Source organism: Oryctolagus cuniculus, chromosome 8 (assembly GCF_964237555.1).
Source record: "Oryctolagus cuniculus chromosome 8, mOryCun1.1, whole genome shotgun sequence".
In the NCBI taxonomy this organism is placed as follows: domain Eukaryota; kingdom Metazoa; phylum Chordata; class Mammalia; order Lagomorpha; family Leporidae; genus Oryctolagus; species Oryctolagus cuniculus.
In genome coordinates this window covers 331,144-355,726 of record NC_091439.1, presented here as the reverse complement: position 1 = coordinate 355,726, position 24,583 = coordinate 331,144, and the positions used below count along the sequence as shown (strand labels likewise).

Genomic DNA, 24,583 nt, shown 5'->3' with positions numbered 1-24,583 from the left:
AGGGAGCGCAGAGCAATGGAAGCCCGAAGGAAAGGCTGGGACAGCCCTTGGACGACCTCTCTGGACAGCACGTGAGTAGCTGCTGTGGCAGCGTCCCCCAGCCCAAACATCCATTCATCCATCAAGCATTTATGAGTGGCTGTTGAAGCACTAGACTGAGGGTAGTAGATAAGCATATAAAATGCCCAGGGGGTGGAAGGGGTGGATGTGTGGGAGAGACAGAGAGAGAGAGAGAGGGAGGGAGAGACCCAATTATAGGGCACAGAGGAAGGCCAGGGGATGGGTGATGGAGTATTCACGGAAGGCTGCCTAGAGGAAGTGGCATCTCCGCTGAGTCCTGAAGGATGACTAATGATTAGCCTGGTGGAGGGTGTGGGACCAGGGTGTTCAGCCTGTGGGAACTGTGGGAACTGTGGCTCCCAGATGTCTCATCTCCTGGTGCCCCCGGGCCCGGGGCAGGGGGCTTGAAATATTCTAGGCTTTTCAGACGTGGCTCCCTCACCGGGCAGGCTCTGCATGTTGAGGTCCTTGTGCTTCGGCTCAGGGCTGCCTCTGAACACTGCCCTCAGAGCAGAGGGAGGACGCCTCCTGCCCCAGACCACAGGCTGCTGGGGGGCAGGCAGAGCTGCAGGGCCCCGGGAAGAGTCTGGGTCCCGGGACAGCGGCGCAGGAAGCAGCGGGTAGTATCCTGCAGGGTTGGAGGGAGGGCTGGAGGAAAAAAGGGATGTGCTGGCTGGGCTGGCCCAGGAAGGGGGCGGGCCCCAGGAAGAGGACAGCAGGTGCGAATGACCAGAGCCTGTTGCGTGTGTACCTTCCTGAGAACCGGCGCCGGGTCTCTCTCCTCTGAGTAAGCCTCCTGCTCACAGGCCAGCGTCTGCCAGGCTTCAGGAAAACAGCAGGGTGGTTAGGGGGGTGGGTGGAGGGGCGGCCTGAAGAGACAGGCTCAAGGGGGTTAATGTCACTGGGGACGGGGGGCAGGGGACTCCAGAACTGAAGCCACAGGAGCCCTCAGAGGGCAGCAGCTGGCACTGCCCAGGCCCTCTGGTGGAAGCTGGCATGCAGACCTCAGTCGCCAGTGAGGTGGCTGGATCCACAACCAGGTCTCCTCTGCAGTGCAAATGGGCAGAGAGCTGGTGCATGAGTGCGTGCGTGTGTGTGTGTGTTTGTGTGTGTGTGTGTGAGAGAGAGAGAGAGAGAGAGAGAGAAGAAGAGGAGGAGGAGGAGCAGGAGGAGGGAAAGAGAAAGAGGCCAGGAGCTTTCTGGAGAAACTTCCCCCACCCCCAGCCCTGCCCTGAGAAGTAACCTGAAGCCAGGAGACAGACCGCCCAGCTGCAGAGAGCTGAGCACAGGCAGGTGGGTGCAGGTGGGTGCAGGCGCCGCTGACAGCTCTTTGCTTGCCCGTGGGAAGATGCAGCCATGGGGATGGCCCCGTTTTCCTGGATCTGGCTGGGCAAAGAGGAAGCAAATGTGGTTGCAGATCTCTGGCTATGGAGCTAGGGGCTTGGGGCTGTCTGGAGTAGCAGGGGTGGAGAAGTGGGAGCCCCAGGATAGTCCTGGCCAGGGCTCACTGGTGGCAGGCCCAGCACCTGCCACAGGCTGAGGGCTGCTCCTGTGCAGAGAACCTTCCAGCACTCTGGTCTGGGGAGAAAGCTGGAGGGGAGAGGGCTGGAGATCCCCGTTCCTGAGTTGGATGTGAGGTCAGCTGGGAGTCCTGGCAGGCTGCCCCACATGGACTCTGGTGGGTGATGGATGGATGACTTGACAGTAGAGAAAAAGGGCCGGCGCCGTGGCTCACTAGGCTAATCCTCCGCCTTGTGGTGCCAGCACACCGGGTTCTAGTCCCGGTCGGGGCACCGATTCTGTCCCGGTTGCCCCTCTTCCAGGCCAGCTCTCTGCTGTGGCCAGAGAGTGCAGTGGAGGATGACCCAAGTGCTTGGGCCCTGCACCCCATGGGAGACCAGGAGAAGTACCTGGCCCCAGCCATCGGATCAGCGCGGTGCGCCGGCCGCAGCGGCCATTGGAGGGTGAACCAATGGCAAAAGGAATACCTTTCTCTCTGTCTCTCTCTCTGTCCACTCTGCCTGCCCAAAAAAAAAAAAAAAAAAAGAGAGAGAGAGAGAAAGTATTGGGGGTGATGGCTTCTGGGGAGGTGGGAAAAAACGCCCATTGGAGGAGCTCCCAGGACACTTAAAAACTTCATGAAAAATGGAATTAAAAGGGAGGTTTATTTTGGTGCAAAAATTTTGAAATTCATAAATAGTTTAGTAATATACATTTTCTATGAAGTTTTTGAAGACTCCTGTGCAATGGTAGGGGGCACCCAGTGTTCTTTAAAAAAAAAAGAGTTATTTGAAAGGCAGAGTTGGGTTGGAGGGAGGGAGAGAGGGAGGGAGAGCGAGCGAGTGAGAGAGATCTTCCATCCCTTGGTTCACTCCCCAAACAGGCACAATGGCCGCAACAGCGAGGGCTGGGCCAGGCTGAAGCTAGAACCCCATGTGGGTCTCTCACATGAGTGGCGGGGACCCCACCACTTGAGCCATCTGCTGCCGCCCCCGGAGCACTAGAGAGCTGGATGGGAAGTGGAGCAGCCTGGGCTGGAACCGGCACTCATATGGGACGCTGGCGTCGCAGGCAGCAGCTTAACCGGCTGCACCACGGTGCTGGCCCCTTCAGAGTGGGGTTCTGATGGGAGCCGCATGAGAAGTGGGGTGATTGGCGATGACTCTGGTTTGAAGATAAGGGGAACAAGGGGACTGTGTGCAGAAGGCATGGCTGGGAACCAAGGCAAGCACCTGGTTCTGCCGGAAATGCTTTCCTGAGCACAAACAGTTGTGCAACTTCATTGGACACCTGCACCAGGTCACGGGGCGGCCCCAGCCCTCCACCGGACATTCCTATGGTCTGCCTGGTTGGGGTTGCCAGGCTGAGCTGGCATCTCCCCAAAGGGGAAAAGGACATTGGCTCTGTGGTTATTGTTATGGTAGCCCCCTGCCCCTCTCCCAGTGGCTTTGGGTGGGGGACGACAGTTCTGTTGGCCTACGCCGTGTTGCACCGGGGCCCGCCTGCTTCCAGGACGTGCGGAAGGGGAGGCCGGCAGGCACCAGGCATCCGGGTGGCAGGAGCCCTGGCCTGCCGTGGGGACCCTGCACAGGTGTCACTTTGTGCTTGCCTTCGGCGCAGTGACTCTGCACAGATGGGGTAGGCGCTTCTATGCCAACACGTGGGGAGAGACACAGCTCGGCGCGGCTTCGTTTCTTTCCTAAATACCTATTCAGTGCGTGTGCGGTCTTACGGAGGAGTCCTTACCAGAACTGTGGTGTCAGTAAGCCCTCGGTGGCAGCTCTGGGTGGATCCAGGAGGTGGAGGAGCACCGACCCGCAGTCAGACACCCAACTAGGCACCGCGCAGGCCGGCCAGCGAGCTTGGCCCCAGCGCCTCCATGGGCAGCTTCCAGTCTGCCGCATTCATAGGCAGGCTTCAGACACCACCCAGCGCAGCTTCCATTCTGGCAGTAAATTCCCTTCCGAATCCTTTTGCACAAATGCATATTAAAAAGGATTTGCATTCTTAGCACAAGTTGGAGGCGTGATGGAGGGGGCATGCCCGTCTGGCGGTTCGCGGGACCCGGAGGTGATTGACAGGGTGGGCTGAGCTGCCAGCTGTGGCTACCGGCTGTCATCCTATCATCAGGCCAACCTCCCGAAGCCCACTCAGTAGCCACGAGACTGTCCCTGTTTCACAGAGGGGTAAACCGAGGCACTGTTTCCGTGGCTAGGGTCCCAGCCGCCTTTCTCAGGGAGACCACAGGACGGGGCTGGACTCCGGGAGGCAGCAGGGTGGGGGGCTGGGGCGACAAGGCGAGGCGGCGCCCCGGCAGTCGGAGGCTCGGGCTGCAGCCGCAGGGTGGCGGTGGGGGTGGCGGGCCCTCACGCGCCAAGAAAAGCCCGCCAACCCCTCGCGGCTGGTGTGGAAACCGCCGTTCTCTCCCGGGTGGGGGCCAGCGGCGGAGCATGGGTTCACGGAGAGAGACGGCGGCAAGGCCTGGCGTTCCCGGCTCGCTCGCGTCCCTTCGAGGGAGCACCGCGACGCCCCTCAGCCTCCCGGCAGCCCGGCGACCGGCCACGCCTCACGGGGCCGCCAGCTTCGCAGCCGAGCGAGGAAGGGGGCGGGGCCTGCGCTCGCCCAATCCCCGGCTTTCCCCGCCCCCGCCACGCCCTCCGCCTCCTCTCGGCCAATCGAGCCCCGCGGTGGGCGGTCCCCGTTTCGGCCGCCGTTCCCGGGTGCGGTTTTTTTTCTCCTCCCTCCTTTTTTCCTCCTGCCTTTTTTTTTTTTTTAATCCCCTTTGCTTTTTTTTTTTTTTTTGTGAATGAAAAGCGGAGGTCGCCAGCGGTCCCGAGGACTGCGGCGCCCGGGCGTCCCGGCGGCGGCGCGGCCCCGCGCAGCTCCCGGAGCCTCCATGACATTGGGCGCCCGCGGCGGGCGGGGATGCTGATCCGGAAGAGGCCGTGGCCGCAGTGCCGCGCGCGCGGCCGCACGCTGCCCGCCGTCCGGCCCGGGCCGCGCCGCCCGAGGTCCTGACGGAACGCGAGCTGCAGCGCGGCGCCGGCGTCGTCCCCGCTCGCCCGCGGCGGGACCCCCGCACCCACTACCATGAGCGCGCCCGGCGGGCGGAGAGGTGCTCCTTGCGCTAGCTGTCGGCCCGTCCCGTGGAGAGCTGTGAGTAGCCGCGCCCGGCCTGTCCTCGCGGCCCTGCCGGCTCCCCGGGCCTCGGCGGGTCGCGCCCCGCCCCTGCCCCTCCCCCCATTGGTTCCTTTGCTCGTGTGCGTGTCGGGTGGGGGGTTGGCAGGTCCCGAGTGGGGCAGGTGTTTCCGTTGTATGTGTGTGGTGTGTTTAAAGCCGTGGGATCCGGGCGTTTTGCTCGCGGCTCTGTGGATGCCTCCTTGAACTCAGCTCCACCATTGCAGCGTGGAGGGGCCTGCATGCTGGCACACCCGGGGTGGGGGCGTCCTCGGCGTCGTGGGCTTGTGTTCCCGCTCCTGGGGTTGCAGAAGGCTCAGTGCGGTGTCTGGCCTTGCGTTTTTGTTAATAGGACCGATCGCCATCCCCCAGGGCCTTGCTTCCCCACTGGATCCGCGCGGGATCCCGGCTCCCACGAAGGCAGCGACCCCAGCGGGGAGCCTGCCTTAGTTCCGAGTCCACCCTGGCTTTGCTCTGCTTTTGCGTCTTCCTTGATTTTTACCGTCATTTCCCGGCTTTTCCTCCCTTTCACGTTTCTGTGAGATGCAGGATGTGGGGTATTGGTTGCTAGGAGACCAGCCTGGCTCCCAGGGAGATTCTGTGGTTTCCTTGACAACCAGACTAGGGCAGCCGCAGATGAACCAGCCTCCCATCCTGCTGTGGGAGGGAAAGGGGGCCTTTTCCGAGCTCCGCAGAGCGTGTGTAGGGGTGTGGGGGTGGCAGTGGGAGCCTGCGAGGTCTGTAGCTAATCCGAGCACACCCCGGGGTTTGGCCTGGGCTGGCAAGGAGCCGGCAGCACAGCAGCTGGGCAGGGATGGGACAGGGGTGACGAGAGCAGGTACCGGCGTCTTTGGGATTGTTGCAGGAGAGGAGTAGCTTTGGGGTCCTGGGGCCCAGGGCGGGGCCGCAGGGAAACCATTGTTTGTGCAGGTTCAGGCGGAAGCGGGAGGAGGCAATTGTGAGGAAAAGTCTAGAGTCATGGGAGGGGAGCCTGCCAGAGGGAAGGAGGGAATTGGGTGGCTCGCCGGGGGGTTGTATCGTCGTGGGTGCATCAGCCGTGACCGGGGAAAGTTGCACTATTCCAGGGCAAAAATTACGCTCCTGTTGGCACACCCTCTGCAGGACGGGATCCTCGCTGTGCACAGCCATGATGAGACCAAGAGTTCTGCGGGCTGAATGGGGCCAGCCTGCATCGCAAAGACAGATATAATTATACATATAGATATGCAATCTAGCGTTATATAATACTGCATTGCATAAGAAGGCAAATGCCTCCTTTCAGCCCAGGCCCTCTTGGCACGAACTCTCTGAGATCTGGGTGACTTTTCATCCAGCAGACACATACCCATTTTCCAGAGGGGACAGACTGTGCCTAGAAAAGTGAAGCATGTTGCCCTTTCCCGGACAGGACGGTGCAGGTCGCCAGTCGGGCACTGGGACAGAGGCGGTGGGCGAGCATGATAGAAATAGGCAAAGGACACACAGGGGTGGGGGAGGCTGGAGGGGCACGGAGCTGGGTGGTGCTCTAGCGGGTCTGGTGTTAGCATTCACGGCTGGGTATTGGCTGCTATCCTGCTTGTTGGTTATCTGTGCCCTCCTTCACCCTGGAGGTGACCCAACGCAAGGTATGCATGAGCGTTTCGAGCGTGCAGTCGCTGAACTTGAACCAGCACTGCTCTGCTGTGTCCCGGCATCGTCCCCGCTTTCTGGAAGCTCCTGGACTGGGAGCTGATGGCCCACTTCAGGGCTCCTCACCCCCTGCCGGAACCTAGACTTGAAAAAGAAGTTCTGCTGCGCAGCTCATTTGTGTCTTTCTCCTGCGGCTGCACGTGCTGCGGAGCTGGGGTTGGGTTGTGTTACTCCCCCGGCACAACAGAAACCACAGCCCAGGTGACTGCTCCTGGCACGGGCACATCCCTCAGGAAGTGCCCAGGTGGGGTTCCCTGCTTGGTCCTCAGCTCAGGCGGGAGAAGAGGGAGGAGCAGCGGCTGCAGGGGGAGTGATGCAGCCAGTTGCCCTGGAGACCAGGGCGGGGGAGGTGCTTCCAGGAGACCCCTTGTTGCCTAAGAGCCCAGATTGTGGGCCCTCTCAGCAAGGGGACCTGGCCGCGCTCTCTGCCTGCCTCGCTGAGATGCGTCCGTGGCCATCGTGGCCACCCTGACTTGGATCCTTGGGCTGGTTCTGCATTCCTGCATGCTGGCATCGAGTTACAGCCTGGTGGGAAGGGAGGGAGCATCTGTCCTGCTGCTGGGGGCCTGGGCGACTCCAGGACTCCTCTGGGCTCAGGCTGCCTGGGCCTGGGCAGGGTGACTCTCGGTTCTGTGGCCCCCACACTCGGAGCACACGAGCAGGCAGGTGCAAGGCCTCGGAGAAACCAGGCTTCCCTCTAACGCCTGCCCCACCCCTCCTTTCCACCTGCGCCCCTCAACCCTTCCAGGAGGGTGGGTGCCAACTGCAAGGCTGCCAGCGAAAGGCCCCACAGGCCCAGGGCCTCCTGGTGGTGGCTTTTTTAAACACAGACGTGACATTTTGACTACAGAGGGCCTTCTGTTCGCTCCCCCAAGCCATCCCTGTCTGCGGGTGGACATGTTCCTTCCTCCCTCTCTGCCCTCAATAGAGGGAAACTGAGGCAAGCACTTGGCCCCCTAGTTTTTGATCCTCTGCTCCCTCCAGGAACCTTACTCGCCTTATGGCCAATTTAGTGAGCCTCTCCCGGGAGAGCCAGCCCTCTGGGGTCTGCCAGCGGAGAATCCTCCTGGCTGGGAATGGGGTGTGCAGGAGCAGGGACTGCTCCTGGTGGGTGACGGGAAGGCCCGCGGGCTGTGTGGTCACAGGTTACCCCCTCCATCGTCTCAAAGCTGGGCCCACAGCGGAGCAAGGCAGGCGGGCAGCAGGACACTCGGTCAGGGATGGGAGGCCCGCGGGCTGGTCAGGTGCATCTGAAACCTCCTGTCCAGAGAGGCTGCCAGGGAAGCTCTAGTGTGTGCATAAAGGGGGCTGCGGGTGGGGGTGAGGGACAGACTGCGCGGGCCGGAGCTGGGAAGCCCACCACGAGGAGAGGAGAGCAGAGCTGCCGCCTGGCCAGGACAAGGCCATTAGATTTTAAAGGGGCCCTGCCTCAGGCTTGCTGGGAAGGGGTGGGACCTGGCCCCAGCTCTGCCTCTCTCAGCTGTTTGTGGTGCTGCCACAGCCCTGACAAGCAAGGAGAGCAGATGATGAGTGGCTTCCCAGGCAGCTTCCTGTCTCCGGGGCAGCACGCACAGGACAGGTCCTGGACCCTCTCACAGGCGTCTTCCTCCCAGAAACCCAGCTGGGGGCTGCCGGGCACAGGAGGGACACACGAGCTCCTTCCTCTCCTGTCTGGCCGGGCTCTGTCTCCTGCAGAGCCGCTCTGCCCCGGAAGTCGCTTGCTCCCTGCTGCTGTAGCTCCAGCGCCTGGCCCTCAGGGGGCTGGCACGCCAGGCTGTCCCAACCGCCTCCCTCTGCCCCAGCAGGTCCCAATTAATGGATTCTGACATGGATTATGAAAGGCCAAACGTAGAGACCATCAAGTGCGTGGTGGTGGGCGACAACGCCGTGGGCAAGACCAGGCTCATCTGTGCCCGGGCCTGCAATGCCACCCTCACCCAGTACCAGCTGCTCGCCACCCACGTGCCCACCGTTTGGGCCATCGACCAGTACCGCGTGTGCCAGGAGGTAAGGCTGCATCTGGGTTCTTCTGGATGTCTCCAGAGCTCACGGAGGGCCCCTAGGGGCGGGGCGGGGCGGGGCGGGGCGGGGCGGGGCGGGGGCAGCTGAAGAGGAAAGAGTCCACTCAGACCGATTGGGTGTTCAGTGGCACAGCCGGCTTTGGCTGGAGTTCGTCACAGCCCCTAGTAAGTAAGGACCCCCGGGGGGCTCAGGGGCGGGAAGAAGCTGGCTGCTAACAGCCAAGATCAGAGGCCATCAGACACATGCGTCACACAAGGGAAGCCGGGAGCTCTGCGGGGTGGACTCTGAAGAGATCCCTTCTGCCCTGGTCCCAGCCTGCCCTCCCAGGCACACAATAGGAGACCCTGGCCCTGCCCCTCCAACCCCCATTGCTTCCTGGGAGCTGCAAGGTTGCGGGGGGAGGGTATCCCAAGAACTGAGGCCCTTGCTTCTCGTGCCCCTCCCCCCAGGTGCTGGAACGCTCCCGAGACGTGGTAGATGACGTCAGCGTCTCCTTGCGCCTCTGGGACACCTTTGGAGACCACCACAAAGACCGCCGCTTTGCGTATGGGAGGTAGGGGAGGCCCTGGCAGCCTGCAGGGAGCCCGGGTGGGGGTTCCCTCTGCTGGGAAGCAGAGTGGAGACAAAGGCACCGCAGGCCCTCACGAGGGCCAGGGGCAGCCTAGGGCAGTGGAAGTAGCTTGGGCATGCAGTCAGCAGGCCAGGCCTGGCCTGACTCCTAGTTCTGCCACCCCGAGCTCTAAGATGATTTTCTTGGCTGTGAGAGGGTAAAAATGGTCGTTTCTAGCTTACGAGGCAGCTGTGAGGCCAAGAGCTCTGAAACAGGTCCCGCCTCTCTGCGCTGTGTGTGAGGTGGAGGGGCAGGTCCCCGGGGACCGAATGTGGGACTGCAGTGCGGGAGTGGGGATACACAGGTGACCTCGCCCCATAACCGCACCATCTGCCCCCCTCCCCTGCCAGATCCGACGTGGTGGTTCTGTGCTTCTCCATCGCCAACCCCAACTCCCTCCACCATGTCAAGACCATGTGGTACCCAGAAATCAAGCACTTCTGCCCTCGGGCACCTGTCATCCTGGTGGGCTGCCAGCTGGACCTGCGCTACGCCGACCTGGAGGCCGTCAACAGGGCCCGGCGACCCCTGGCCAGGTAGGGGCTCGAGTGCCTGGGGCGGGGGCAGATGGAGGCCCCAGGAGCCAGCAGGTCACCGGGACTGCCTGCTCGGCCCTGGGGGAGTCCCACGGAGCTGTCCTTCTGTCCCCCCAGGCTCACGTTGGGGGCCAAGGAGCTTGCTCATTCGTTCTGTCACTCACTGATTCATGTGTGCATTGCACTCTGGGCATGCGGGGAGTACTGTGCTGAGCTCTGGGAGGAAAGACACGGGAAGGAACAGTTTTGCTGGAGATGAGCCCTCCCTGGGTGCCACAGCTGGGCACTCAAGTGGTGATTTGGGAACAAAAACGGCATCTGTGCTGAACAGGTGCAGAAGTATTTTTTCTTGTCCTTATTCCCTGAACAACACGGTGCAACAGTTCTTTACGTGGCATTTACACTCGCATTAGGTATTAGAAGCCATCTAGAGAGGATCAAAGGATATGGGAGGAAGTAGCATAGGTTCTACACAAACACTACCTCCTTTCCTGTAAGACACTTGAACATCATGGCTTTTGGTTTCCAAGGGGGTCCTGGAACCAATCCCGTGTGGATATCGGGCACCCACCTCCCAAGCAATGGAGCATTGCCCCTTTTAAGTGCCGGAGAAGGGGGAGGTGGCTGGGGCCTGACTTAGTTAGGAAATGCCTCCTGGCAGCAGCAGGTCTGTGTCCTGTGCAGGGTCCCTGCAGCCCGGAGGAGAAGGGGCAGGCTCGCTGTCGCGCCGGCCCGAGTTTGATTTCCCTTCCTGAACTTCCCAGGCCCATCAAGCCCAATGAGATCCTCCCCCCGGAGAAGGGGCGGGAGGTGGCCAAGGAGCTGGGCATCCCCTACTACGAGACCAGCGTGGTGGCCCAGTTTGGCATCAAGGACGTCTTTGACAACGCCATCCGGGCCGCGCTCATCTCGCGCCGCCACCTGCAGTTCTGGAAGTCCCACCTCCGCAACGTGCAGCGGCCTCTGCTGCAGGCGCCCTTCCTGCCCCCCAAGCCGCCGCCCCCCATCATCGTGGTGCCCGACCCCCCGTCCAGCAGCGAGGAGTGCCCCGCCCACCTCCTGGAGGACCCGCTCTGCGCGGACGTCATCCTGGTGCTGCAGGAGCGAGTGCGCATCTTTGCCCACAAGATCTACCTCTCCACCTCCTCCTCCAAGTTCTACGACCTGTTCCTCATGGACCTGAGTGAGGGGGAGCTGGGGGGCCCCTCAGGGCCAGGCGGCCCCCGCCCGGAGGACCCCCGGGGCCACCCCGAGCCACACCACCACCACCACCACCACCACCACGGGCGGGACTTCCTGCTGCGGGCAGCCAGCTTTGACGTGTGTGAGAGCGTGGACGAGGCCGGGGGCTCGGGTCCTGGCGGCCTGCGGGCCTCCACCAGCGACGGGATCTTACGGGGCAACGGGACAGAGTACCTGCCGGGCAGGGGTCGCGTGCTGTCCTCCTGGAGCCGGGCTTTCGTGAGCATCCAGGAGGAGATGGCGGAAGACCCTCTGACCTTCAAGTCGCGGCTGATGGTGGTGGTGAAGATGGACAGCTCCATCCAGCCGGGGCCCTTCCGGGCCGTCCTCAAGTACCTGTACACCGGGGAGCTGGGCGAGAACGAGCGGGACCTCCTGCACATCGCCCACATCGCCGAGCTGCTGGAGGTCTTCGATCTGCGCATGATGGTGGCCAACATCCTCAACAACGAGGCCTTCATGAACCAGGAGATCACCAAGGCCTTCCACGTGCGCCGCACCAACCGGGTCAAGGAGTGCTTGGCTAAGGGCACCTTCTCAGGTAGGCTGCGTGCTTCCTGAGGGGGTCTGGGTTGGCCCCTGTCACCCTGGAGATGTGGCCGCCACGCTCCTGGCTGACAGCTGGGTCGTTGAGGCCTCTGCGTCTTGTGGCTTCGGGTTTTGTGGGGGGAGGGAGGGGGCTCTTCTGGGCCCAGTGACGACTCCTCGGGCCGCTCACCCTGCGTCTGTGTCCTGTCACCGCGTCCACACGTGATGCCTCTTCGTGTCCCCGGGCAGACGTGACCTTCATCCTGGACGACGGCACCATCAGCGCCCACAAGCCCCTGTTGATCTCCAGCTGTGACTGGATGGCTGCCATGTTCGGGGGCCCGTTCGTGGAGAGTTCCACCAGGGAGGTGAGGCTGAGGGGAGGGCGGGGAGGGTGAGAGGCGTCTGCGCCCCTTGTGCCTGAGCCACCCACCCTTTCAGAGTAGTCCCTCCAGCACCGTGTGCTGACGACAGGGTGATGGGCCCAGGAGAAGTCCCTGGGGTGGTTCTCGTAGCCAAGGATTTGACGGTAAACCAGGAGAGAATTACAGTGACAGTTCTACTTGGTAGCGCGGGCAACACTGTCAGCGCATGATCCCAATGAATTCCCGCGTGGCCCCTGCACGCAGCGTGGTATTCCCACGTTACGGATCCAAAAGGGAGGCCCCGAGAAGTGAAGAGGCCTGCCCGAGGTTGCATAAGCAGGAAGCAGAGGTTAGGACTTGAACTTGAGACTTCCGATTCCTTGACTGCGAATGTTGTATCTTGCTACCTCCCTGGCACATGTGAAATAACGGGGAAGAAAAAAAACCTCCGTGTATCCCATGCTGAGGCCATCACTGTTTTAGAAAGTTTTATTATTGAGGTGTGAGGCCAGCGATGGGGAGGTGAATGCCATTGGGAGGATAGTTTGTTACTCACAGATCCCAAGAGGAGGGGGTGTGCACCCCGGGGGGTACCCAGGCTTGGGGTTGGCGGTGTGAGTGGTGTCAGCGGGCCCTGGGGTGGAGGGGCTGACCCAGTTGTCTGGTCCCTGGCCTTGGGGTGGCCTTGGGAGCCTAGGACAGGTGGACAGTGGCCTGGAGTGTGAGTGTCTGATGGAGGAGGCAGGGGTTGGGGTTGTGGGCTCTGCACGAGTTGACGTGCACACAAAGGCATCCTTGCAAAGCATGCTGTTTCCTAGCTTCAGGAACTGGCCGGCCCTGGGAGGGGGCCATCCCTCCAGGGTCAGCAAGCCTCCAAGATGCCAAAGCGTCCAAATACAGAGAAGAGGGGTGGGCATTTGTGCAGTGCGTACGATGCCGCTTGGGATGCCTGTGTCGCACACTGAGTACCCGCACTTGAGTCCCGCTCTGCTCCCCACTCTAGCTTCCTGCTAGTGCACACCCTGGGAGGCAGCAGGCGATGGCTCGAGTCCGTGGCCCCCTGCCACCCACCCGGGAGACCTGAGTTGAGTTCCTGGCTCCCAGCTTTTAGCTGACCCGGCGCTGGCACTTGTGGGCAGTTAGAGGAGTGCACCAGCAGAGGGGAGCTCTTTCTGTCTCTGTCTTTCTCTCTGCCTATCAAATATGAAAAGGATAAATACATTTTTAAGTGCAAGAAATAAAAAGACATGCTGGACATCGTTGCCTTCCCATCTACTCCATGCCCCTCTAGCTCATCGGTTCCGTCCACTGCGTCCTTGGGGGCCCAGGATGGAAATGTAAGAGTTAGGAGGAGCCTCTTGAGTGTGTTCTGTCTCTTCCATCCTCTCGGCCAAGCCCAGTAGCCCAGGCCTTGTTCCCGTCATCCTCTCTAGGCTCCCAGAACATTCCTTGCCCGTCATACAGCCTGTGGTTAGCCAGGCACCGCCCTGTGCACATGCACCAGGTTCTGGGTTTTCTGCACTGGCCTGCGGCTGCTTTTGAGTGCAGAGACTGCCACGTACCCGGCTTGGCTAAGCCGGATGCAAGCTGAGCTAGGCCTGCCGAGCCTCTTGTCCTGTGATGCAGAGTTAGGGGTGCCCCCAAGATTCCTGGGCGGGAAGTCCTCCCGAAGGCTGGGCGGAAGGGTGGAGGTTTGAGTTGGCCTCCAGAGTGGCAGCGGTGGTGGGATTTGGGTATGCACAGCGTGGGGACTGGCGAGCCCGCCCCCTCCCAGGGCCTGCTGGCTCGCTGCGCTGCTCGGCGCCGCCTGTGCCAGCTTTGAACTCCAGCCGGTTCCCAGAGCGTGGCCCGGAGAGACCAGACGTGTGCTTGATGAGAAAGCAGTTTTTGTTGCAGTGCTGCCCTGGAGAGGTCCCGGAGGCCCAGAGCAGCAGCGCGGAGCAGCCGGAGGGAGGCCAGCTGGTGCCCGCTCGGCTTGCTCCCCTCCTGCTTCTGTGCGGCGCGGGAGGGCTGCGGGTGCGAGCCGCGGAGACAGCTCCTCCAAGCATCCTCTGTGCCAGAATGGCTTCCAAAGGATGCTGCCGAGAATCCAGTCCCTTTATTTATTTTTTAAATAAATCATATTTTTATGTAACTTTAGATTTATTTACTTACTTGGAAGGCAGAGTTAGAGAGAGAGAGACAAAGATCAATTTTCCATCCACTGGTTCACTCCCAAATGGCTGCAGCAGCTGGGTGTGGGCCAGGCCAAAGCCAGGAACTTGAAACCCGATCCGGGTCTCCTGCGTGGGTGGCAGGGCCCCAAGCACTTGGGCTATCCTCTGACTTTCTCAAGCCCCTCAGCAGGGAACTGGGTAGGAAGTGGAGCCACTGGGACTGGAACCAGTGTTCCTGTGGGATGCCGGCCTCGTCAGTGCGTGAGGCCAGCCCCCACCAGGCCCGTTCCAAAGTTGTTCGAGCCGTCTGCAGTGGTGACATCTGCCGAGTGGTGCACTTGTGGCTCGGGGGGCCAGGCCTTTGGGGAGGTGCAGCCCAGGGCTGCGCAGGCCAGGCCCTTCCGGTTGCTCCCTGAGCTGCACCCCACGGTGGCCTGCTCTCCGGCCCGCCCCTCCAGGTGGTGTTTCCCTACACCAGCAAGAGCTGCATGCGGGCGGTGCTGGAATACCTGTACACGGGCATGTTCACGTCCACCCCCGACCTGGACGACATGAAGCTCATCATCCTGGCCAACCGCCTCTGCCTGCCGCACTTGGTCGCCCTCACAGGTAAACTACCCGGCTGTGCAGGGCTGCCCCCGGGCAGGCGCCAGGAGGGGGGAGCCCCGGCCACGGCTTCTGTGTTCTCTCACCTGGCTCCTGCGAGGACTCGGGCTGTGGCGCCAGGGGAGGAGCCTACCTAACTGACATCAGTGGCTTCTGCCGGTGGGTACGGAGCTTCGCGTTAGGACACAGATGTGAGGAAGTGTGTGTGTGACAGAGGTGTCTCAGGTCACCGAGGGCGGCGCTGGGGCACGGCCAGCCCGCGGCTGTATGAGGCCCTGCCGAGGCCGCCACAGGTCGGACTTGAAATTCGCTAAATCCGCGGCAGCCTGATGTTTCAGTTGATGTTGTATGGCCCACGAACGATGGCCATGGCAGAAAAAAAGGTTCCCCAGCCCTGCCTTCTGGCCTCTCTCCTGGGGTATCGCCTCCCGACAGAGTGGGCTCTGGTGGGTGCTGGGACATCGTGTTCTTAGCCTGGCTTCACCCGGGCAGGCTTTGGTTACAAAATGGACTCAGCCCCACGTCCTCTTCCTTCTCCCCCTCCCCTTCCTCCTCCTAAACCTCGCCCCCCACCCCATTCTCTGCCATCTCCTCCTCTGCTTTTTCTCTTCTGCCTCTCCCTTTCACGTCACTTTCTCTTCTTTCAGAACCAGAAAGCAAAGGTTGAGCCACGCCTAAAGCTTAAAAGGTTGTCTCCCCATGCAGTTGGTTTGCTGGAAGCAGTCCCCCACGATAGGAAGGAGAGCTCAGCGTGTAGACTGGATCTGTCCTGGAGGCCCGGTGGGAGCCAGACTGAGGACATGGGGAGACCAAGGGGCAGGCAGTCTGGGTCCTGGGCCTGATGCAGGGAGTGTGGGGCCGGAGCCCCAGGCAGGCTGGTGACTTCCCTTGAAGTTGGTGTTGGCATTGGCACGAGTGCTGGTGTTGATGGTGACGTTAGTAGTCCTGGCTGGGTCACAGGGGCGGAGGGCAGAGCCTCAGAGGCTGCGCCGAGGTTCGGGCAAGGACCCAGCATCAGAGGTGGTGGGCCCGGGGCAGATGGTCAAGACTGGGGCTCGGGTATGTGGGGAGACAGCAATCCAGTGACGAGACGTGTGTGGTGGGGTGGGGTGGGGCGGGGGGGCATGGTCACAAGAAGGAGGCAGACATCAGTGATCAGAACCAGTGAGCCCACGGAGGGGCTCAGGGGCCCCAGCTGGTGGGCAGCAGGAGCTTGAGGGCAGGAAGCAGGAGGGGCTATAACTCTGCCTCGGCCATTGCTGTCCACCAAGCCTGGTGTGGCCTGTCCAGTGCACGTAAACTTCAAATTCGTAGATGGAGTAGTTCTGCTTAAAAAAGAAAGGAAACAACCATTTCCAAAGAAACGACCCAAAGGAAACAAAGGCATAAAGTCATCGCTCTAAGTTCATTCACCCTGGCAGAGGGTTGCAGACAACCATGGGTTGAGTGCACACAGGTAGCTACCATGAAATATTAAACTGTTCTGTTCCATGCAGGGGTACCTAGAAAATAGCATTGCCCTCAAGGTGGTCCCTGCACACCAGAGAGCTTACACAGAAGTCTGACCATCTCCCTGTGAAGGCCCGGTGAGGTCAGCTTCCTACCAAGTACAACACAAGTACAGAAAACGACATGCAAACCATGTCAGAACTAGACCCTGGCCGGCCACACAGTCCCCACTTGTCCCTCCCAGGCTGCGATTCTGGCCCCCACTCCTGCCCCCGGGAGAACCTCCAGGGCCCAGTATTCTTTCTGGAGTATTTTTTATGGACTTCTTTCCTGCCTGTCCTTAGTCACTTCATCATCCACACGTGCGCCCTCACACACTAGAGCACGGTTTTATGTATGTCTTTTATGTCTCTCTCAATCCATGGCTACCTTGTCCGCTTAAAAACTTTTTCTCACCATGCAATTTATTTGCTGGAAAAAAACAAATACTGGCCTGCTCCTGCCGAGTCTCCCATGATTTGGCTCTGTGTGGTCTGCGTTCCTCCAGTGTAGTTCGCCCTGGGCCCCTGTCCGCCATGTTCCCTGTGCCCTGTGTTTGGGACCAGAGGCGAGGTGAGGTGTGAGTTTTCTTCCATAAGGCACCTGCGTGGGTTGTTTCTCTTCTTTACCAAGCTGCGCGGCTCGCTGCTTGTCCTTCGTTCCGTGCCGTGAGCAGCTGTCGAGGATCATTGCCTGGGTCCATCGGTTTACGCAGTGTTGATGATAATACGATTCCCAGTCCAGTTTCCCTTTCTCATTTACCTGTCGGGCAGGTTCTGGAGAGAGAACTTGCCCTGAACTGCCGTTGGGTCGCGGAGTGGTTCGGTTCATGTAGGAAAAAAAGGTGAACGCAAGGCTTCCCTTTGATCTAGCATCTCCGAGTAAACTGGCCTCCTCCTAGCTTTGGAGGGCGAACAGGTTGTGTTTTAATAGTGGCTGTTTAGGAACCTTCGATGTGGGCAGGCCTCAGGGGGCCGCGCCAGCTGCAGCCAGCCTGCTTCTCCCCAGCAGGGTCTGAGCGGCCGCCTTGCCGCTGCGTGGGCTGACGAGATGTCCTGGGGTCCCGTTGGCCGTCTCAGGCCCCAGACTCGGAAGTCCTGCCGTCTTGCGGTTGGGAATGGAAGCTGCAGCTCCATCCAGTGGGAATTCTCATGGCCACCGGGATGCCTCTTGTGTTCTAGGTCATTTTCATGGACAGGGATGGGAAATACAAGGGTGCTTCAAAAAGTTTATGGAAAACGGGATTAGAAAAAAAATGCATGCACAATTTTTTTGAATCAAAATAAACATCTTTTATTTTTCTACAGACTTTTTAACTTAATATTTATTTTTTGAAACTATATTTTTTATCTACATTATAGACAAAGGCCTAATGCTTACTAAATAAAGAGTTCAACAAATAAACAGTAAAAAGGCTGGCACTGTGACATAGCAGGTAAAGCCACTGCCTGTGGTGCTGGCACCCCTTATGGGCGCCGGTTTGAGTCCTGGCTGCTCCACTTCCAGTCAAGCTCCCTGCTAATGTGCCTGGGAAAGCAGAGGGAGATGGCTCAAAAGCGTGGGCCTCTACACCCACATGGGAGACCCAGAACTGGTTCCTGGCTTTGGACTGGCCCAGCTCTGGCTATTGTGGTCATTTGGGAAGTGAACCAGTAGATGGAAGATCTCTCCCTCTCTCCCTCTGTTTCTCTGTAACTCTGCCTTTCAAGTAAATAAATAAATCTTAAAAAAAAAAAAAAGTAAAAAGACCATGGTTCATCAGGTAAATAGGCAAGGGCTACGAACAGTAATCAAATGAAAAACTGTTAAACTTCACCGATAAAGTAAATTTTAAAATAGTCACAAAATCATGAAAACTATCCAAATTTTTGGAACTTCCCTCATATTTATCTTTTTTTAAAAATTTTATTTTATTTACTTGAAAGTCAGAGTTACACAAAGAGAGAAGGAGAGGCTGAGAGAGAGAGAGAGGTCTTCCATCCGCTGGTTCACTCCCCAGTTGGCCGCAACGGCCGGAGCTGCGCCAATCCGAAGCCAGGAGCTTCTGGGTCTCCCACGTGGGTACAAGGGTCCAAGGGCTTGGGCCATCTTCTACTGCTTTCCCAGGCCATAGCAGAGAGCTGGATCAGAAGAGGAGTAACCAGGATCCGAAACGGCGTCCATATGGGATGCCGGCACTGCAGGTGGTGGCTTTACCTGCTATGTCACAGCGCCCACCCCATATTTATCTTTTAAAAGAGAAAATACCTCATGAGTTTATATTTGGTACTTCTAATTAAAATTCAGGACCAAGAGTGTTTCTTCAGTGTCAGTGTTATGAAATAAAATGCAAGGTGAGTACACAAATTGTGACAAAATTTAGATTAATCCAGGGGCCAACATTGTGGCATGGTGGGTAAAGCCACCACCTGCAACACTGACATCCAGTGTGGGTGCTGGTTCATGTCCTAGCTACTTTACTTCTGGTTTTTGTTTGTTTGTTTAAGATTTATTTATTTGAAAGGGAGAGAGAGAGAGAGAGAGAGAGATCTTCCATCTGCTGGTTCACTCTCCAAATGACTGCAATGGCCAGAACTGGGCCTATCTGAAGCCAGGAGCCAGGACCTTCCTCCGGTCTCCCACATAGGATCAGGGGCCCAAGCACTTGGGCCAGCGCTCTGTCACTTTCCCAGGCCACTAGCAAGGAGCTGGAGTGGAAGTGGAGCAGCCAGGACTTGAGCTGGTCCCCATATGGGATGCCGGTGCTACAGGCGGCGGGCCCCTGCTCTACTTCCAGTCCAGCTCCCTGCTAGTGAGCTGAGAAAGGAGTAGAAGATGGCCTAAATGGGAGATCTGGAGGAAGTCCTGGCTGTGGCCTGGCCCAGCGCTGGCCATTGTGGCCATCTGGGGAATGAACCAGCAGATGGAAGATCTCTATCTCTTTGTCTCTCCCTTACTCTCTGTTAACTCGTTTAAGTGGTAGGTTGAGCCCACATCCTCAGCCTTTCTTCCACTTCCCACACACGGAAGACCAGCGCTGCCTTCCGTCTGCGGCGGCTGCTTCTGCTGGAGCGTTCACCCGTGCGTCTCGGCCAGCGGGCAGAACACGGGTGTGTGTGCATCGAAGTACACTTACCCGCTCCTGCTGTTTTCCACGAACTTTGGGAGGCACCCTTGTCTGTAGTTTCAGAAATCCTCCTCGAGGCTCCCCTTCCCACGCCCACCCCCCTGCGGCGCACTGAGAACATCTTGCTCTGAGCTCTGCCTGGCCTGTCGGACTCGCTCCTGGTCCTGCAGTGCCCCCTGCTGGGGGCGGGAGGGGTTGCAGGGCCAGTCCTGATTGTCAACCGCTGGCTGTGTGTGTCACAGAGCAGTACACCGTGACCGGGCTGATGGAAGCCACCCAGATGATGGTGGACATCGATGGAGACGTCCTGGTGTTCCTGGAGCTGGCTCAGGTACCGCGGTGGGAAGGGGTCGGCGACATCGTCCAATCTAGGCTCTGCCTGCTGATGCGGGTGACAGGGGAGGGCTGGAGGGAGGTGGGGGCTGGGGAGGAAGGGTCCTGCTTGACAGACTTGGCTCCCTGGGTGGGTGGTGCCCATCGCATCCCCGACTCCCCCAGGGCAGAGCTGCTGGTGGATACTTTAGCCCACCATAGGGCAGGGGCTCGGGGAACCCTGGTTTCTCCCATAGACAAGTGCACGGGTACTGCTTGCCTGACTTCATCTGGGGCAGGGGCGGGGAGGGAGCATGAGAACTCTCCATCTGAAATTAACCACCCACCCTCTTAACCCCAAACAAACAAGGCACGTCTCCCACCCCGGCCCTCACAGCACCAGAGACTCAGCCATCAGGGTAGTTGAGGAATTCCGAGTGAGGCTGACCCAAGGCTGGTGGCATCAGCTGTTAGCCTGCGTCAGTGCCTTGTTGCCAGCTGTTCTGGCCCCTGATGGGGAGAAGAAGGAAGAGGGATGGGGCAAAGGAGGGCAGACGCCACAGGAAGCACCCCATGCGCCCTGGATGTGTGTAGCGTGGACAGCACGGGACAGACCGCAGCTCTGTGTGGGTTCCCATGGGGCCTCTGCCTGCCCGGTGCCAGGGCGTCAGCTCTGAAGGCCGTGCTGAGCCCTGGCCGCACGGCCTCAGTGTGCTTGCTCTCCTGTTCCACCCCCAGTTCCATTGCGCCTACCAGCTGGCCGACTGGTGCCTGCACCACATCTGCACCAACTACAACAACGTGTGCCGCAAGTTCCCCCGCGACATGAAGGCCATGTCCCCAGGTGAGCGTCCGGAGCCGGTTGCAGTGGCACCCCCTGCTGGCCCCTCCTGCTGCCAGCTCAACTTGACCCCCCAAGACCCCAAGGCTGCCGGGGGTCCTTGCGTCTCACTTGACCTTGGGGGTGGGGACAGCCCGCTCAGGTGCCTCCAGCCAAGCCAAAGGGGCCCCAGGCCAGGCACTGACCCGAGAAGTGGGGAGTCTGGGAACTCGGACCACTTGCCCTGCCGCTCTGAGAGAGGCAAAGCAGGCATTGTGCTAGAATTGGAACTTTTCTCCTTTCTGAACGGGACACCATAGTAAGAAATTTATCAGACCCAGTATACACCTAGAAAAGTATCTGAAAAGAAATTTTAATGATGTGTTTATGAGGCCAGCATTGTGGCATAGTGGATAAAGCAGTTTCCTGCAATGCCAGCATCCCATACGGGCACTGGTGCATGTCCTGGCTGTTCTACTTCTAATCCAGCTCCTTGCTAATGCACCTGGGAAAAGCAGTGGAAGATGACCCAAATGTTTAGATGGAAGATCTCTCTCTCTCCCCCTGTCTTTAAAAAAAAAAATTTATTTATTTGGAAAGGAAAAGTTAGAGGGAGGGACAGAAAGAGTGAGAGAGAGAGAGAGATTTTTCCATCTATTGGTTCACTCCCCAAATGGCCTCAAGGGCCAAGGCTGGGCCAGGCCACAGCCAGGAGCCAGGATCTTCATGCGGGTCTCCCACGTGGGTAACGGGGGCCCCGGCACTTGGGCCATCTTCTGCTGCCTTCCTTGGCGCGTTAGCAAGGGACTGGATTGGAGGCAGGGCAGCTGGGACCCAAACCAGCGCCCATATGTTAAATGCCGGCATTACAAGCAGCGGCTTAGCCTGTTAAGCCATAACGCTGGCCCCCCAGTTTTTTTCTGCTGCTGCTCATGATGCAGTAAGATGATGTGACAAGCCGGGAGTGGACACAGTGCACACCTGGACCTCCCAGGCCTGGACACGCTCTACAGTCCCCCACAGCCCTGCCTCTTAATGAACGTCTCAGGCCCTAGAGCCCAACAGCGCCTGCTCGGGACTCCCCAGGGGCCCGCCCCTCACTGTCCCCCGAGCTCTTCACTGGGCTCCCTCCACGCTGCTGTGACCCCCTCCCTGGCCAGCCTGTCGCGCATCTCTTTGCTTTTGGTAGAACCCTTCTAGAACTTCTTTTCCTATGGCCCAAGGTCAGTGACATCGCTGCCCTGGTTCTAGCCCTTCCCTGGCTCCCCACCTCCTCCCAGCACAAGGCCAGCTCTCTCTGCAGTCTCACCACAGCCCTCTGTCCCGCCTCCCTTCAGAATACTGGCCCTGGCCAGAAACTCCTCTCATCTCCCAGACTGTGGCCGGGGCGTTCCGGGCGTGGCTCACCCCTTCTTCCCCAAGCTCAGTCTCACCTATTCTATCTGTAACACACACGGAGCCGCCCATTTAGAGGGAACAACACAGGGGAGTCGGGCTCCCCGGGGGCTGACTGTGGGCTCCCCGCCCTGGGCATGCTACCTCCGTGCGTCACGGGCCTCAGGGAGCAGGTGCATGGCGTCCCTGGAGCAGGTGCAGGTCCTGGTGGCAGCCAGGCGGGGCGCCCCTTGGCCTGCCTCCTAACCAAGCGCCGCCCGGCGCGTGTGTTCTGCTCCAGAAAACCAGGAGTACTTCGAGAAGCACCGGTGGCCTCCAGTGTGGTACCTGAAGGAGGAGGACCACTACCAGCGGGCCCGGAAGGAGCGGGAGAAGGAGGACTACCTCCACCTGAAACGGCAGCCCAAGCGGCGCTGGCTGTTCTGGAACAGCCCCGCCTCGCCGCCCGCCTCTGCCGCCACCTCTGCGTCGCCCTCCTCCTCCTCGGCCGTGGTCTGAGCGGCCGCCGCCCTCTCCTGACCCTGCTGCTGCCACCCCGTGTGCCCTCGGCCTTCTGCTCTCGTGCATCACCTCCTCCACCCAACAGGGTCCAGGGGACCCGAATGACCAGGACCCCGAGGGCAGAGCCGTCCTCCGCCGCCAGAGAGGAGCCGGACCCTGCTGCTGATGGACCGCACAGGGGACCAGCCACAGAGGTCCCCCAGCTCCCAAGGAGGGCAGGAGACGACTGCTGGCAGGCAGGGACAGAGCTGTGCGCTCTGGCATTTTCTGTCTGGCTCTGAGAGCTCTCAAGTCCAAGGGAGAAGCCTTCCTCTGGCCACGAGGGCTTGGATGTGCGTCTCTGGCCCATGTGCTGGCCACACACGGTGAGCAGCGAGGGGCCTGCCCCTGTTGGCCGTGTCTTTTCACCCACAGACTTGAAGGTTGCGAGTGTTTTCGTGGGCACTTCCATGTGGAGCCAACTCATATCCTCACTGGAGAAGTCAGGGTAGAAACGGAGCCTTCGGAGAGCCCGCCTCCAGGCTTCTGTGTCCTGGGGCGGGCGCAGCTGCAGGAGGCGGCCTGGGAAGGCTTGTGTCCTGCCCGCCTCCCTCCCCCCCGGCTGCAGACCACGCTGGCCGGAAGGTGGCGCAGGTGGGTCACAGCTCCCTGCCTGCAGGCATCGCCTCCTGGTGCCCTGAGAAACTTCTCCCTGGAGACAGGCAGCCAAAGCAACAGCTGGGATGGGGAGAGGAGAAGCAAGGGGTGGGGCTGCCCAGCAATCCCATGCTCCTCTGGGCCCCTTCCTCTGCCTCTGGGTAGCATTGCTTTTTATGGGGTGGGATGAAATTAGCAAAAAAAAAAAAAAAAAAAAAAAAATACAAAAACGAAGACCAAACAACAAAATCGCCACCAACAGAAGCGCTCTATCCTCTGTCCCCCAAAAAGAATGGAAAGCAAAAGACCCTGCATAGCATACGTTTTTATAGACAGCCTTGGGCTGAGGGTGCCCCCTGCTGGCAGCTCTGCCCCACAGCTTCCTGGCCTGCCGCCGAGGAGTCTGGGTGATAGGGAAGGACTCTGGGCTCTGGGCTCATTGGCCTCTTGCTGGGGAATGCAGGCCAGCCTCCTGCCTGGGAGGGAGGCCCAGGAGGCTCCGTGTGCTGGGGTGGGGTCAGAGGTCAGGCAGGTAAAGGGCACAGCACCAGTGAGCAGGAGTTCTCTGTAGGAGGCAGGACACAGCCCTGCCTAGTGCTGGTTTGGGGTAAAGGGAAGGAGCAAAGGGGAGAACTGGGTTGGAGGAGGAAAAGCAAAGATAACCTGGAGAGGTGGGAACGGGGGGGGTGGGGAGGGTTGGGGGTAGGGGTGAAAGCAGCAGCTTGCAGCCCCCCTGTGGCGAGAGCTGGGCCTGAGCAGACCCCTTCCCCCCGCCCCATCCAGTTCCCAATCCTGACTCACATCCCACAACCCACCAGCCCTCTGTGGAAGTAAGAGATGGTGTCCACCACCAATGAGGGTGGGACCAGGAGGCAGTGGGGTCCTGGGCTCAGAGCTCAAGAGTGAGGCTTTAGGTCGCAGGGCCATGGCCCGGGCTCCACCACCCAAATGCTGGTAGCTCTGGGACAGGGATAGAACGAATCCAGAAACAAAGCGGACCCCAAGATGAGCGCAAAGCCTCATGGAGAGAATGGGGCATCCCACGCTGTCCAAACCCTAGACCCTCCGAGTCCTCCGGGGTGGGAGCCGGGAAAACCAGTCTCGTGCTGCCCTCTGCTGGCTTACCAGCCTCCCTGCAGCTGAGCTCAGGCATAGGTGTGGCTTCAAGTGCGGCTGAAGAACCGGTGGCCAGCGCTGCAAGGCAGGAGCGTGGGGGTGGAGCCCAGTGCAGGACCCTGCACCCTCCCTCTGGGAAGGGAGGGACAGGGCAGGGGGACCCCCGTGCCTCGCAGGAACGAGACGTGAGAGGGAGAGCCCAGTCCTAAGAGCCAGGGGGAAGGAGAAGTGGGGGCTCTGGTGAAGACAGAGGAAGGCAGTGGGGGTGGGGTGGGGCCGAAGTGAAGGTCAGCCACAGTTGGAGGAGGCCCTAGGAGAGCGGCTACAGAACTGCCGGGCAGCCAGGGCCAGCTCACCCCTCAGGGACCCACCGCCCCTTCTCCACAGCTCATCAGAGCCACCCAGGGAAACCCCACCCCGGGAAGGCTGCGGAGGAGCCAGGCCAGTCCTGGTGTCCTCGACCCCAGAGTGAGGGGGCAGGTTGGGTGGGGGGAAGGGGTGTGGAATCCCAGTCCCCCAGGGAGGGGCACTTGAGATGCAGGGCGAGCCCGGAGATGTACAGGGGAGCAAGGAAGTCACATGAGACCCCCCTCCCCCAGTCACTCAGAGCTGGTTCAGAGGATGGGGGCGGGAAAAACCCACGCCTGTTTTTATATAAGGTTTCATATTTAATTTGGTCATGAATTCATAAATACATGAGTATTTTGTACCTAACGGC

At 59.9% G+C, this 24,583-nt stretch overlaps 1 protein-coding gene across 2 annotated transcripts; it reads left to right on the top strand.

The window, feature by feature from the left end:
- Positions 1–22,979, top strand: RHOBTB2 (Rho related BTB domain containing 2). Of its 2 annotated transcripts, none has more exons than XM_008251744.4 (10): positions 1–71; positions 8,232–8,433; positions 8,898–9,001; positions 9,409–9,594; positions 10,359–11,377; positions 11,614–11,732; positions 14,344–14,494; positions 19,328–19,416; positions 20,136–20,241; positions 21,893–22,979. In XM_008251744.4, exons 1-10 carry the CDS (start codon positions 16–18, stop codon positions 22,108–22,110), a joined length of 2,250 nt encoding a protein of 749 aa, XP_008249966.1. In that variant the 5' UTR covers positions 1–15; the 3' UTR covers positions 22,111–22,979. The 2 variants fall into 2 exon arrangements, with proteins under 2 accessions (XP_008249966.1, XP_051692716.1); XM_051836756.2 differs by lacking the exon at positions 1–71 and adding an exon at positions 4,347–4,716.
- Positions 22,980–24,583: the final 1,604 nt, after the last annotated feature.